At 41.5% G+C, this 16,743-nt stretch overlaps 1 protein-coding gene across 1 annotated transcript; it reads left to right on the top strand.

Moving 5' to 3' along the window:
- Window positions 1-8,399: 8,399 nt before the first annotated feature.
- Window positions 8,400-13,640, top strand: LOC134069732 (uncharacterized). Its single transcript, XM_062525761.1, has 4 exons — window positions 8,400-8,987; window positions 9,103-9,246; window positions 11,298-11,393; window positions 12,297-13,640. Exons 1-4 carry the CDS (start codon window positions 8,484-8,486, stop codon window positions 12,627-12,629), a joined length of 1,077 nt encoding a protein of 358 aa, XP_062381745.1. The 5' UTR covers window positions 8,400-8,483; the 3' UTR covers window positions 12,630-13,640.
- Window positions 13,641-16,743: the final 3,103 nt, after the last annotated feature.

Here is a 16,743-nt window from a genome sequence, read left to right as displayed (position 1 = left end):
CATCGGTAGCTACTGAGGTGGGTTTGCGACGGACAATGCGCTTAACAGCTGGGAAGCATTCCAATCCTAACCGGCTACCACAAGCCATAGGGGAACAGATAGAGCATGTTCCCAATCCAACCTCTTAAGGTTATAGTGTCTTGGGTTCAGGGTGGGGTCAGTCCCTTACTTCAGTCATCGTCGGGACGACGACTCAAAAGGAAGGGGTAGATTGTAGCCGGACGAGTCCTTACCTGGAGCATAGTGCTAGTTGGCTGTCTCATTCCTGCCCCGCCTACTTCACAAGTGGGTAATTGGCAGCTTGCTCAATAAAAAGGAGAGCTTGGCTATCCATGGCAGACGTCCGCTTTGTCCAGGGACGACTCTGGCCGACCTTTCGCCTATCCCTGACGTTTGGCTATGTGTCCTTCCACCGCTTGCTCCAGGTAGGCTTGAGTCTCTGTTTGTGGCATGTTCGCTGGTACATTGATGTGTCGGAGAGTTCAGAGCCTTTGTTTACATTTCAGTAACAGCCGTCGCTAAACGACCGGCTGGATATTCATACGGCTGCTCTTCCCCCCCCGTGTGCTCATCCATTTCAGCTTAGGTAGGTGTTCTCCTTCCTGTGTGCAAGCGTTCTCGCATAGCTAGGCCACTCGTTTACCTTTATCTGTTAATTACAGCAATATCACGGAGTGTTGCGCTGTCCGGACTTCCTGCCCCTGACGTTAGCTGTGGCACGGATCTGTTTCGTATCTGGCTGTGGTGACAGTCTTGCTGTTTTGTTCCGGTTGATGTGTTTGCTGCATGGAGCGACTTCCGCATCTCTCTGGGCCCTTCCAATGCGGTTCTGTGCATGACTGCTAGCTAGCCTGGTGGTGGCTACCTGCTTGTGTGTTTGTATGGTTACGTGTGTTTGTCTGCATGAGTGTGCATGCGCGGTATGGGATGCTTGCTGCTTCATTACTGTTCTGTACTTTGCCTTGTCTTATAAATTGTTTTCATTGTTTTGTTGCTTTATACTGCATGTGTCAAGTGGGCTTCTCCTGTGTATGTGCTGTCTCTCTTGCTGGGGCTACAGTGGACGCATGTTTGAGGGTTTGTCTCCTCTGATGGTATTAGCCTACTCCTTATTGCATGCATGCTGTGTTATTTAGTTTAGATGAGTCACCTTTTGTTTTGATTTGCAGTGTGGTTTGAATCACAGAGGTTTCACTTCAGAGGCTTGTCACCTACCCTCTACGGTAAGCCCATTGTAGCGTAACCCTGGCCATTAGGATAACAGTAGCCTATATTTGTTGATGCCCTGCAATATCCATTGACATGCATATGTATATTTATTCTGCAGAACATAAATAAATTATTGTATATTTGTATTGCAATCTCACGTCTCTGCAAATTATTCAGACTACCAACTTCCGTGACCCTAGTGGTGAAATTCTCAGGTTAAACCAGTGGGTTCCTATGTAACAGGGGTTTAGCACCTGGTGGTTGTTCAGCCACATCGTATTGTCACATTAGGAAGGAGTAAGGAATTTTCACTGGAGGAAGGATTGGAAGCGGCGCGAGTCTCCGACAACCACGCTCTGAAACTACCACGTTTTGGAAAAGGTAAGCTGACTAAGCTCATATATTTCTGTCCATTCGGACCATACAATCTATTACTCTAACATAGAAATGAGATGACAGGTTACCGTACGTTTTTGAAACAACCACGCAAATATGTTATCGTCTGAAACATAGAAAAAACAACGTGTCGTTGGTCAAACTGAATGATAGCCAAATCATAGCCGAAAATGAACGTTCTCTTCATCCTCTAACACAGAATGGTGTACACAGCATTACATGCTGCATAACATGAATCTTTACTAGCTCTAAATTAGCCTACGTTTCATTCGATTCACTGGTCAATATTTAGACGTTTAGCTATAGCGTAGCCAGCACCCTATCAAAAGCTGGTTAAGCTAACGTTAACGTTATAACATTAGCTACATCATGAAGCCCCACTGACGTTTTTCCACGATTTTACAATTTGCATAAAGTTCGAAGATGTCACGTGAAAGTATTTGCTGCTTATATGTGTTCTGCACAACTGTAGCTAAGTCTGGGATAAAATCAGTGATAATATATTTATCTCTACGAACATTGTGCACCAGTGTATGTGACTTGCCTTGTGAATATGGAGTACTAGCTTGCTAGCTAGCTAGCTATAAACGCACGTGGTTCCGCGGCCATGCACCTTTTGCAGATAACGTTAAGTATTTATCAGAGCAGTTAAATATATATCAGAGTTAACGCCACAGCAAAACAGCCTAGGCAAGAAGACTAATCGAATCAATGGGTTGCAAATGGGACGTATAGCACAGCTAGGAGATTATAGTGAGGAGATAACGTTTTCACCAAGTAGCCGCGTCATTACAAACTGCAATGACAAATGAAGTGACCAAATCACTTTGCAATATTTTAGCCAAGAAATACTTATGGGTGTTAATATACAGTAATGTTAACATGTATTTAAACCCAATTGCCCAAATTGCTCTAGTTCAAGGTATTTCATTCATAGTGTTGCACGCGATACCCTGAAATTAAAAATGTTACGATGCTTAATTTTATTAGTATCGATACTTTTAATAATGTCCGTGTTCTTCTGAAGTAACATGCGTGTGCACAGGCACGCCTTCCCCTACAGACTGCTCCTCTAGCTTGCGCGTCTTTTCTCCTTTCCTCACACACACGTTATTAGCTGTCATGCCATAACCAGCAATACATGGCTGTCAGCAAGCTTACTGTTGGGTTTAATGTCAGCAATAGGCTACGCAACCTTGGCTAACTTGTACATCTGGAGAGAGCTTGCTAACTAAAATCATAGTGCTCACTAAAATCATAAAGGAACATTGCAAGACACTCATCTCTTATATGATCCCAGAAAGCTTTTCTTAGACATGTTAGTTTTTTGAACATGTATTTTATCTAATGACACAGAAAGCATAACGAATTGCATCCACATATCCTTGTCATGCACTATATCCAACTTTTTTTCAGTCGCATAAAACCGTGAGACTGACGGCTACGGATTTCTTAAAGCGACAGGCACTCAATTACACACCACCAATGTGCACTCAATTAGACCCACACACCACATTAAAGATATGACTAACTGTAATAGCTAAATCAGTACACAAATGACTAAACATTTGTAGCTATTAGTAATTATGCAGATTAAAAAATACTAAACAGTATTAACAAAATATATACACTTAGCCTATATATGAATTCCAAAATATATGATATAGAAACATTATGACTATCATTTTCTGTGTGTGTGTGTGTGTGTGTGTGTGTGTGTGTGTGTGTGTGTGTGGAGGGTCAAGCAGAATATTGAATGGCCACTGGTGTGAATGATCACACAATATGAAATATAAGGCTACTGATGATTAAACACAAAATCAACTAAAATTGTAAAAAAGCATCGAAAAAGTATCAATCACAATTCTTGACTTCGTATCGTTATCGAAACAATAATTTTGGTATCGTGACAACACTATTTCATTGTATGTAATGCATTTTTTTAAAGATGATAATCTCATTTGTCATTCTCTTTTGTTTCCTCCCCTCAGAAACAACCTGCAATGCAATGCAAGAAATGTAACTTTTCCCACTCGAATGTGAGGACCCTCATTAATCACTACCGGCTCGTACATGCTCAAGGAAGAACTTGGCCCTGCCCCTATTCTGATTGTGTCTGCACCTTTAGGACATCAGGTACCTTGAAATGTCATGTAGCACGCTACCATGCAAAAAAGACACTTAGTGGAATCAAATCAACATTCAAATGTGACTGTTGCTCATTTGAAAGTGTTTGTAGCGCATGTGAATACTTTGCACACCTTAGAGGGCACTTGAGGAGTGGCAAAGGAATTACATGCCCATTTGTGGGCTGTGATTATCAAATCAAGAATGTTGCTACCTTCAACATTCATAAGTGTCGATATCACAGAGTTTACACAGACAAAGACATAAAATCTGTAAATACATCGGGAAGTGCTGATGCTGAGGTAGACTATCATGATGATAGTTTTGATGATGGGGACGAAGGACCCTCTACTCGTGCGATAGATTCAGAGGCAGACGACTCATTAATTGAAAGTTTTGATACTGATGCACTGGAACACAAGCTGGCGTCCTTGTGTTTGTCCATGCAAACCATTCTTCATGTTACAAAGAATGCCACTCAAAAAGTAGTTCCAAGAGCTTAATGATGTTGAGAAACTGGCAAATGAACTTGCTGTTAAGAAAATAACAGATGTTTTCAGGAAGCATGGCATAGATAAAGATTCAGCAATCCTTCAGGAAGTCACTGGGGCCCTGTTAGAATGTAATCCTATCATTCAAACCACTTCAGAACGGGGTAGTTTATCCACTCAGTACAGGCGCGACTTGTATTTCAAAGAACATTTCTCAATTTTGAAGCCAATTGAATACCTTTTTGAGAGAACTCGTAACAACTCTTTCATTTATGTATCTATTCATGACACCCTTAACAGCCTGTTGTCTAATGCAGACATTTTAGACAAAATGGTTTTTGATCACAGCTCGGCTAATGGACAGTTGAAATCTTTCCAAGATGGCCATTATTACAAAACCAATGCACTTTTGAGTGAGGATGGTCCTAACATTTCTGTGGGGTTGTATATTGATGAATTTGAGGTGTGCAATCCTCTCGGTACATCTTAAGGCTGGCTTACATTGCACGATTTTGGTCTGTTTTAACAGTCGGCGACTACATTTCCAAAATCGGGCGGAAATCTTGGGAGTTGTACTAAAATCTCGGCGCGCTCCCGTCATCTAAATCGTTTAGTGTAAGGTGCCAATCTTAGCGGTTTTAAGTCCGTCGGAGGCAGTCTTTTTCTAGTTTTGCCGTTACGACAATATCAAACATGTTTGATATTATCGGAAGTCTTTTCAGTCGTGGCTCGTGCAAATAGTGACGTGAACATTAAAGACCAATCGTGACCTAGGTCCAACATGAAACAGGAAGGGGCAAAATAGGTAACAGCTGTAGCTTATATGATTTTTTTGTTATTTCATTTATTGTAAATTATTAGTCTAATTATTCTACGTGACAGAACAGCTCTGTATCTGTTAGGGATGTCACACATGAAACAATGCTGCAGAAACGCGAAAAAATGACTTTGATATGAGTAGGCTATCACGTGAGTTCCTGTTGATGATGACGTGTAGCCTAGTGCACGATGGAAATAATTTTAAGGAATCTAGCAGCAGTCTTGTAAATAGTGACCTACAGTCTTTGCAAAATCCTAATCTGAGACTGGCCTGTGACTAAAAGCTCAATGAATTGTCTTTAGATGTGAGAGGGTCTGAGACTGTAGTCTTTCAAAAATCTTTTCCAAATCTTTGCAAAGTCTGGCAATGTAAGGTAGGCTTAAGAAGGAGCATAAAATTGTGGCTGTGTACTGGTCTTTGCTCAATCTGCCTCCAAAGTACCGCTCTAATTTGACTTCTATTCAGCTGGCTACACTTGGGAACAGTAACGATGTCCAGACCTTTGGTTATGAGAAATTTCTGAGCCCTTTAACGCGAGACATACAACTTTTGGAGCAAACAGGGGTGTTTGTCGCTGGTCTTAATCGGTACTTGAAAGGAACTGTCTTTTGTGTCTGTGCAGACAACCTTGGGGCAAACAGTTTGGCAGGATTTGTGGAATGTTTTAGTGCCACCAACTACTGCAGATTTTGTTTAACTGCCAAGAATGATATTAGGCACACAAAGGTCAGGGATTTCAAATTGAGAACCATTGAGGAACACGACTCTCATGTGGAGACATTGCATAGTAGTGGCAGCGCACATGTCTTTGGGGTGAAAAGGGAATGTGCATTGAGTAAGGCTTTGTCCTACTTTCACCCCATTACAGGGTTTCCTCCTGATGTGCTCCATGACCTGTTTGAGGGCATTGTGCCAGTGGAATTAGCAGTGTGTTTGCAAGATTTGATAGCCAAAGGTTTCTTCACACACAAGGACCTAAATAGGTATATCAAGACCTTCGCATACCAAGACCCTGACAAAGTCAATAAGCCAAAGACAATTGCCAAGTCGTGTTTCAGAAAGGGTACTGTTGGAGGGAATGCACACGAAAATTGGACTCTACTTCGTCTGCTTCCCCTCATAATTGGTCACCGCATTCCAGAAAATGAACCTTCTTGGGAGATCCTAATGGATCTGAAGGTCATTGCGGAGTTGGCTGTTTGTACATCATTTTCAGAGGAAACACTGGGTTACATGGCTAGTTTGATAAATGACCATCGCAATTTGGTCATTGAAACCTTTCCAGATTTGTCCTTACGCCCTAAGCATCACTTTGTGGATCATTATCCTCATTTGATTCGTTGTTTCGGCCCACTGGTGTCATTGTGGACCATGCGTTTTGAAGCAAAGCATAGCTACTTCAAAAAAGTTGTGCATGACACTAGAAACTTCAAAAATATCCTTCTGACACTTGGAACGAAACACCAAGAAATGCTGGCATACTACTCAGATCGTGGTGACCTTTTCAGTCAGGCAATTTACGTAGAGAAGGCTGAACCTTTTTCAACCTGTGACTTGGAGGCACCTCTTAGGTCAGCCGTTGAAAACAAATTTCCAAACACAAACTCTGTCTCAGTCTCTAGTGATGTGTGTGTGGATGGGATCAGTTACAGGTCAGGTTTGATCCTTTCAGCGGGATATTTGAGTGGCTTGCCTGAATTTGATAAGATTATGAAATGTGTTGTGATTCAGAAAGCTGTGTCATTTCTTTGTAAGAAAGTCACATCGTGGTACACCAAGCATTTGAGGTCTTACATTATTGAGGAAAGCCGATATGGGGAGATGTGTGTCATTGACCCTGACATGCTGAATGACTTCCATCCATTGGTGGCATATACAGTTGGAGGTTGTGTTGTTGTCACTCCAAAGGCTTTTTTATTGCATTAATGGTAAGTGAAAAATATTGCAATGTATGTTTTAAGTGTTCTAAATAGTTTTTATTCTGTACATGATTTGCCTCCACCCATAGCACATATGGTAGACTTGGGATTACATACATATCACAGTACATTCTTCCCTTTTTTGCATATATTGTATTATATGTATGCTATATTGACAAAAGTAGTAAAAGGTTTAGGAGGGTGTTAATGGGAATTTTTCACCATTCTTTCAGAAACACATTTGTACTGGCTCTCAGGCTCCATTCTAATTTATCCCAAAGGTGTTCTATTGGGTTGCGATCAGGACTCTGTGCAGGCCAGTCAAGTTCATCCACACCAAACTCTGTCATCCATGTCTTTATGGACCTTACTTTGTGCACTGGTGCACATTCATGTTGGAACAGGAAGGAGCCATCCCCAAATTCCATGCTCCCAACTTTGTGGCAACAGTTTGGAGATGCCCCCTCCCTATTCCAACATGACTGCACAAAGCAAGGTCCATGAAGACATAGATTAGAGTTTGGTGTGGATGAAATTGACTGGCCTGCACAGAGTCCTGATCGCAACCCAATAGAACACCTTTGGGATGAATTAGAGCAGAAATGTGTGCCCACTTATGTGACATACTGTAACTAATCCTTAAATTGTTGTGCATTTTATCTCCTCAGAATGCTGTTGCGGGTGTGCATATCCTCAGACAACATTCGGCGGGTCAACCTTCCTTGTCTGCCAGAATCTGTGGATCAACTGAAGGATATTCTCAGAGAGATGCTTGGACTGACAGAACAATTTTCTTTGCAATTTGAAGATCCAGAGTTTGGCAATGCTCTTTGTAATTTACACAGCATAGATGAGTTGCCTGCAGACAAAGCAATCCTAAAAGTTGTGTGGGACAACACAGCCTCTGATGATACTCAGACACCTGCATCAGATCTGTCCGATACAAATTCGGTGTCATCACTTGACACAGCAAGCACATCTAGTCATGAGAATTTAAGTTCTCCAAACTTTTACAAAAGACTCAAAACAGCTAGCCTGATTACCATCGACTTTCAAAGGCTCTGCGAGACTTTAGTCTGACCAACAGCCTGTGCTAAAACGGTTTCTTGCAAGCGCTGGTTGACCCGCCTCCTTTCAGTGCCTCGATTTGCTACTGGTAGATGTCAGAAAGCGGTTTGCCGAGTTTAAACCAATAACAACACTCTTTCCTCTGCCTTGAACACGCCTCTACCCAGAGCCGTTGGAGCTGCTCAAAGTTGATTGGTTCTCGAACAAAGGGGGCAGTTCCGCAGATTTCGGGAACTCCGAAATCCTTCTCAATGAGCAGTTGACCAGACCAGCAGCAAAAGCCTGAAGGCGTTGCGTCACTGGGAGGGCGTGCCAGGCTACAAAACAGCCAAAGACTTGCCATTACCAGGATCAATTGAAATTCCCAAATTCCCCCTTGATGTTGAACTTCGTCTCAAAAAAGGCAACGAGATATACAGGCAGACCAAAACTCCCATTGTCCCCCCAAGAGAAATGAAATCTGCCATTTGTACTGCGTTAGTTGAATCAATATTTGAATCTGGTTGCTACCCAGAAAAGCAAGATATGAAGTTTTATGCTGCAGCACTAGTAGAAAAGCACCCATGTCTCACAGAAGATGGTCCTGGGAGCGGGTATGATGGATGGCTTGTAAGCCTTTGGTTTAAAGTTGGGAACTATCGGAGTAAGTTGCGTAAAGCAGGACATGCAGAAGTGAGCGTGAACAAAAGACAACAAGAAGAAGGGTTTCGCCTCAAGAAAGCAAGAAGAGCAGAGACAAACTTTTTACCACCCCATCCCGAAGGCCAATCTGATGAGACCCTTGAGGACTTAAGACTGCAAATAATTAAAGAAACCGAAAAGAAGAAGTTTGATAGCACCTTTGTTAAAGAAACAATGGCTCTAACCTTTTCCCTCCGACGTCAAGAGGTGGTTGACATCCAGCCTCTGGTTACCGTATTGAGAGACAGATGGCCTGCTCTGTTCTTCAAAGATGAGGTCAGAATCTATTTACTATGTCTTTCCATCTATTTGGTTGTTTAACTTCAACTGTTAATCTGTCTTTGAAACTTTTGTCTATTAACTTAAACATTCTGTCCCATTGTTTTAACAGATTTGCCGGGAATTCTACCGGATTACCAACATAGACCTCATGGTAACATTCCAGTCATCACTTGAAAAATTTACTCCAGCACTACTGAAGTATTACCGGAAGAAGAAGGAGCTGACTGCACTGCTTGCTCCTCTAGACGACCAGGTAATTTGTGTACATACACTGCATCCGTTTTTTTTAAATAGTATTACTCTACATCAGGCCTATTCAACTAGCGGCCCGCGGGCCAGATGTGGCCCGCTTCAAATTTCCTGTGGCCCGCATGTCTCGTCATGAGAATTAACTCGCTTTGACGGGTGTACATAGATCTTCATATGATTGGCGAGTAGCGCACTGTCGGCCCGCCCCTATTGGCCAGACTAATTCTTCCAGTTATCTTCACTCAGAGAACACAGCACATCACTACACAAACTGATATTTCCAAATGTGTAACTAGTTTTAAATGTTATCATTAAATGTTGATTAAATTACGATTTCTTACCGCCAAAGATTCTAAACCTCGAAAGTGCACAAATCAAAAATGTTACAATCATACCCGGTCTCCGTTCCTCCGAGCCCTCGGGAAAGTTAGTGAAGGAGCTGTGGTTTGTAGAGAATTGCCTCTTGACTTTATATTCCTTCTTTACAGCGATGCATTCGTTGCACAATAAACATGAAAGTCTCGTACTTGTTGCAGAGGGTAAAATGAACGATTCTCGTTGTCAATTAGACGTTTCTTTAGACAGAGCCATCTTCACTCCACTCGTGGGAATGTTATTGTTTGTGATTTGCGCAGGCTCGAAGTTTAGAATCTTTGGCGGTAAGAAATCGTGAAATAGATAAACAGAGGCAGAGCTGGCATTACTTTTTCTTTAAATTCAATGCTAAGTATATTTGAGAGATTGGCGCTGTAGGCTACTGTGTGTGTTTGAAACACTTATGAGCCTAATTATCTTGAAGTAGGCTAGTTAAATCAACACTGCAATTTTTCCCACTGATGCATGATATGGCAGCTATCAGACATCAGGTATGAAATACTATGGTTAGCCTGGGTGTTTTCAAATACTTGTATAGTTTGTGTGGCAGCCTATCACCTGTCTGAGAAGATTTTTTTTATGGATATGGATAATAGGCTCTGTTCTTAGTTTCTATGCCAGTGTATAAAATTCAATTGAATTGAACTGAATTTTACTCTGATTTTATCAAATATTGTTGGATACAATTATTTTGCGGCGTCTTCTTTTATGTGGCCCCTGAAAACCCAGTGATTTTTCCATTCGGCCCTCTTGGTACTGAAGTTGAATAGCCCTGCTCTACATGACCGCAATAGATTTTTTAAAATACAGAAATCTTGGCCTGTCTTCTCAAGTCTAGAGTCAACACAGACATCCACTAGACTAGAGCATTTCAGGGCATGGATTCATATGACTGCACCAGGATTATTCCGCAGCTATTCAGTTTTTGTTGATTGTGTAAATCTATTTTACAATTGACATCCAGGGGAAAAATACACTATATTGCCAAAAGTATTGTGTCACTTGACTCACATATGAATTTAAGTAACATTCCATTCTTAATCCATAAGGTTTAATATGGTGTTGGTCCTCCCTTTGCAGCTATAACAGCTTCAACTCTTCTGGGAAGGCTTTCCACAAGGTTTAGGAGTGTGTTTATGGGATTTTTTGACCATTTTTCCAGCAGATTATTGTTGACACACTGATGTTGGACGACGAGACTGGCTCTCAGTCACCGCTCTAATTCATCAGGTGTTCTATTGGGTTGAGGTCAGGACTCCGTGCAGGCCAGTCAAGTTCATCCACACCAAACTCTGTAATCCATGTCTTTATGGACCTTGCATGTTTCCAAAGTTCAGAGCATGGAATTGTCCAAAATCTCTTGGTAAATGCTGAAGAATTCAGAGTTCCATTCACTGGAACTAAGGGGCACGCCCAGTTCAGGGATGGCCCCTTCCTGTTCCAACATGACTGTGCACCAGTGCACAAAGCAAGATCCATAAAGACATGGATGACAGTTTGGTGTGGAAGAACTTGACTGGCCGGCACAGAGTCCTCCTGACCTCAACCCAATAGAACACCTTTGGGATGAATTAGAGCGGAGACTGAGAGCCAGTCTCCTTGTCCAACATCAGTGTGTGACCTCACAAATGCGCTTTTGAAAGAATGCCATTACATTTTGTTTTTTATCACAATACTCAGGTGTCAGACATTGTGGACCTTCGGAAAAGAGTTGCCTTGGAAGGACTACCTCTCGTCCTAAAAGAGGAGTCTGGATGCCTTTTTCGGAAATGTTTGGTAAGTGCTATTGTTCTTTCTCTGTTTTCCTCCCAGGCTTCCCTTCTATCCTCCTCTACAAAACCCTCATGCGGCACAAAAGGTTAAAAAGTCCAGGCTGCCATTGTGAGGTTCAAAAAACAGCAATAGTAGTAAAATAGTAGTGCATAATTTGTCTGCCTGATAGATGAACTAGTCATGGTTTGTTTTGTGAAAAGCACCTGGGTAAATTGACCCTTCCAGAGCCACGTCTGTAAAACCACTCAGAGACTACACGGCCTGTGAGCCATTAAGGGCACTTTTTTGGATATGTGGCGCCCTAACCACGTAAAAACACAGTGCACTGTATAAACATGTTATCATTTGGAGCACGTATTGTTCTAACTGTAAAAAATGGCATATTGCGTGATATTTCCATAACCACAAGATAAACTTCACGGTGACAGCAAAAAGTTGTTAATAGATATTCAACAAGATGTCTAAAATAACACCTGTTTCATTTGTACTGGCCAGGAGGGACGAACGAAACAACACGCATGTTCGACTTCTGCTTAAATAACTCATGAACGGTTTTGTTCAGAGCTGAAAAAGCAACTGTGTTTGACAGAGAACAGATGTAGGTTGCTAGTGACAAAATATTAGCTTTCAGTAGGTTGCTAGTGACAAAATATTAGCTTTCAGTGTATTATGATGTTTTTGTAAATGACATTTCATTCAAAAGTCCCGGTTCTCCTCCTATGTAATAGACGTGCAGGGTGAGAGTCCTATCAACATTAACTACAGAGGACTTCTGGAAGGGTCAATTGCACACTTGTCAGTGGCTGTGTCCATGCCATCGAGGAGGGCAGGGTATGTTTCAATGCATCATGGATAGTGCTTGACTGACCCTAGATTTTTCTTCTTTCTTTCTGCTTGGATTCTCAGGATACTGATGCAGAAGACGACATCTACACACGAGATGTGAAGATTGGCATCCTCACAGTGCTGGAGGATGATGTTGCTGCCAAGAAGTCGCTTCCTACGGTAATAAACATTGCAATCGTTCTGGAAGAGACTGTGGTCCTAGAGGACATTCAAGACTTGCCATCCGCCGTTGCGTACCTGTTTGGGCTCATGTACGCCACAAATATGGAATACCCAAAGGACCTTTGCTACACGTTCGAGGTGATCCAGAGGGTATTTCTGGAACTTGATGCCCAGACCTGCTCATCCAGAACGCTTTCTCTTCGGCGTAAGTTGTACGAACTGTTAAGATAGGCGTGTGTGTGTGTGTGGACGGACGGACCTTCAGAGAATGTGAAACCTTGTGAATCCCAAGACACTGAAATCACTTAAACACACAAATATTATTTTATTTGTTTTTCTATGTTTGTTATTTGATAACTGCTCTGCTGAAATATGAATATAAAAAGTTTGGGCTCAAACTAAGTGCAGGCCGTTGAACTGTTCTGGTGAAGACATTGTTTTAGCCTACCTCCTACTTTTCTCTGAAAGTACCATGTTTTTGGAGGTGGCTCCATTTTGTTTTCCTGATTGTGACCCCAAGACTCTGAGACAATCTATGTGGTTTTGAGTGAAGCGCTTTAGTTATTTGCCAGTATGTCTCTCTGTATTATGTCTTTCTCCATAATGGCTACACACTGACACACACACACACACACACACACACAGGCAAACACATACACACACGCACACCATACATTTACAAAATGCAACCATGCACGTACACACACACAGGCACAATTTACAGATCTAGAAAATGCAGCTATTGGAGGCTAGCTGTGTTTGATAGTTCTGTATATTGTGTGTGTGTATGTGTGTATGTCATGGCTACATTGTGAATCCCAAGACACTGACAGCACTTAAACACACATAGATTATTTTATGTATTTTTGTTTGATATTTGATAACTGCACTCAGATATTGACACATTTGGGCTCAAGTGCAGGCTGTTGAATTGTTTTAGCGAGTTGGCTCCATTTTGTTTTACTGATAGTGATAGTCTCAGAGTCTTGGGGTCACAATCTATGTGGTTTTGAGTGAAGCAAAGTTTACAGTTATTTGCCAGTATGTCTCTGTCCTTCACCATAATGGCTGATAGGGGAACACATGCACACACGCGCACTTACACATGATATACTGATCTGGAAAATGCAGCCATTGGAGGCTGGCAGCGTTTTTTAGATCTGTATATTTTATGTATGCCATGGTTACATAGTGAATCCCAAGACACTGAAAGCACTTAAACACAAATACTCTTTCATCTGTTTTTCTATGTTTGTTATTTGATAACTGCTCTGCTGAAATGTTAAAAGTTTGGGCTCAAACTATAAGTGCAGGCCATTTAACTGTTCTCTGGGTGAAGACATTGTTTTAGCTCCTACCTTTCTCTGTAAGTACCATGTTTTCGGAGGTGGCTCCATTTTGTTTTCCTGATTGTGACCCCAAGACTCTGAGACAATCTATGTGGTTTTGAGTGAAGCGCTTTAGTTATTTGCCAGTATGTCTCTCTGTATTATGTCTTTCTCCATAATGGCTACACACTGACACACACACACACACACACACACGCACTATACACAATACAGGCGCTTCATAGGGAGAAAGACATAATGCAGACTGACACACAGGCAAACACATACACACACGCACACCATACATTTACAAAATGCAACCATGCACGTACACACACACACGCACAATTTACAGATCTAGAAAATGCAGCTATTGGAGGCTAGCTGTGTTTGATAGTTCTGTATATTGTGTGTGTGTATGTGTGTATGTCATGGCTACATTGTGAATCCCAAGACACTGACAGCACTTAAACACACATAGATTATTTTATGTATTTTTATTTGAGAACTGCTCTCAGGTATGGACACATTTGGGCTCAAGTGCAGGCTGATTTTGTTCTTTGTTGGAGGTGGCTCCATTTTGTTTTCCTGATTGTGACCCCAAGACTCTGAGACAATCTATGTGGTTTTGAGTGAAGCGCTTTAGTTATTTGCCAGTATGTCTCTCTGTATTATGTCTTTCTCCATAATGGCTACACACACACACGCACGCACTATACACAATACAGGCGCTTCATAGGGAGAAAGACATAATGCAGACTGACACACAGGCAAACACATACACACACGCACACCATACATTTACAAAATGCAACCATGCACGTACACACACACACGCACAATTTACAGATCTAGAAAATGCAGCTATTGGAGGCTAGCTGTGTTTGATAGTTCTGTATATTGTGTGTGTTTGTGTGTGTGTATGTCATGGCTACATTGTGAATCCCAAGACACTGACAGCACTTAAACACACATAGATTATTTTATGTATTTTTATTTGAGAACTGCTCTCAGGTATGGACACATTTGGGCTGAAGTGCAGGCTGATTTTGTTCTAGCTTGTAGCTTTTCCTGACAGCTCATGTTTTTGGAGGTGGCTCCATTTTTTGCTGTTTGTGATTCCAATACTTGTGCTCACAGCGTTATATCACTAAATAAAACATCTGTTGTGACTGATACGGTGTTCGACCTGATTTTATTAGTTGTACTAACTTAAGCTCCTCTTACTTCAAATATTGAGTTATTGCTACTTCTAAACTTAAGTTCCTCTTAACTTGAAATATTGAGTTCTAGCTACTTGTACCAACGTAAGCCCCTCTTACTTGAATTATTGAGTTTTTCCTAGCTCTACCAACTTAAGTCCCATTAACTTAACATTTCATGTTCTACTAGTTTAACTGTGTACTTACTTTATTAAGTCCTGCAAATTGAAATATGAAGTTCTGCACACTGCAGTTGAAATAACTGGAAGAAGTCAGTGAAATCGGTTGACTTTTAAATTTCAAGTTCAACTAACTTTTCTTTTTTTACAGTGTACGTTCTCTGATCACAAATCAGAACTGTTTAAGACATTACTTCCCATGCAGCACATAGTTAATAAAAAGGCACAGTACCACTCAAGGAGGTTCTCCCCCTCTACAGCTTCTCTTTTCACTCAGGTCTACTCACATCTATCCTCTCCCTGTGTTTCTCATCTGAGCATTGATGAACTTTTGGCTGTTTTTAAAACAAACTGTGTTTCTGCCTTAGATGTAGCTGCCCCTCTGAGGTTAAGAAGCCCCAGACTTAAGTCTCAACCTTGGCTAGATGATGATGCTAGAACTGTAAGACAGGAGTGTAGAAGGGGCAGAACGTAAATGGAAAAATGACAGGCTTCAGGTGTCATTTGATATTTATAAGTCATGCCTACTTAAATTCCAAGCACTGGCTACAGTTGCTAAAGCAAAATATTTCTCTGGGCTAATAGCAATTAACCAGCACAAACCTGCTTTTCTTTTCAAGACCATAAATACAGTTCTAAATCCTATTCCTTGCACTGGCCCTGAGGCATCATATAAGAACTGTGAAGACTTTTTAAAGTTCTTCACTAGCAAGGTTGAGAATATCAGGTCCAACATCTCCATCTCTGGACCTAGACCCTGCATATATGTGTCAGCCACTGTGGCCTTTTTTTGCACTGATATCATTTGCTGATCTCTCTGATATTGTCTCACACATGAAAAACTCTACATCTGCAAATGATGCTATTCCCTCATGTTTTTTTAAGGAGATCTGGGGATGTCATTGGCTACGATGCTCTGGCTATAATAAACTCCAGCCTTGCAAATGGCATAGTTCCTCAGTGTTTTAAACAGGCCATAGTTCAACCTCTTTTAAAGAAACACAACCTAGAAGTTAGTGTTTTAATCTACCGACCAATATCAAAACTGCCTTTCTTGAGCAAAGTATTAGAAAAAGTTGTGTCTTCACAACTATCAGCTTTTCTAAATGAGAACAGTATCTATGAGACTTTTCAATCAGGTTTCAGGGCATTTCACAGTACTGAGTCTGCTCTACTAAAAGTGACCAATGACCTGTTGTTGAATGCTGACTCTGGAAACTGTTCTGTTTTGGTTTTGCTAGACTTAAGTGCGGCTTTTGATACTGTGGACCATGCTATACTCATTGAGCGTCTGGAGCACTGTGTTGGAATCAGGGGATTGGCTCTTCATTGGTTTATTTCATACATAAAGCACAGAACTTACACAGTCAACATTGGTTCATGCTCCTCTGCACCCGCCGCTATGACCTCTGGGGTCCCGCAGGGCTCTATTTTGGGCCCTCTTCTCTTCTCTCTATACATGCTTCCACTAGGTCAAATCATTCGCAAACATAATGTCTCTTTTCACTGCTATGCGGATGATCTGCAACTATATTTACCTCTGTCCACTGGAAACCAGGGTGCTATTGATAAGCTTAGCGACTGTATCAGGGATATAAAAACTTGGATGGCTCACAGTTTCCTGCAATTAAATGCC

The sequence above is a fragment of the Sardina pilchardus genome, chromosome 22, assembly GCF_963854185.1.
Source record: "Sardina pilchardus chromosome 22, fSarPil1.1, whole genome shotgun sequence".
NCBI lineage: Eukaryota > Metazoa > Chordata > Actinopteri > Clupeiformes > Clupeidae > Sardina > Sardina pilchardus.
The sequence above is the reverse complement of the archived record's forward strand: the minus strand, read 5'-3'. Positions and strand labels throughout refer to the sequence as shown.

Excerpts from the sequence above, each read along its gene's own strand:
- LOC134069732 (XM_062525761.1), top strand. The coding sequence starts at position 8,484 with ATGAAATCTGCCATTTGTACTGCGTTAGTTGAATCAATATTTGAATCT. Across the intron at positions 8,988-9,102 it reads CTCTGTTCTTCAAAGATGAG|ATTTGCCGGGAATTCTACCG; the intron begins GTCAGAATCTAT and ends TTGTTTTAACAG. Across the intron at positions 11,394-12,296 it reads GCCTTTTTCGGAAATGTTTG|GATACTGATGCAGAAGACGA; the intron begins GTAAGTGCTATT and ends TTGGATTCTCAG.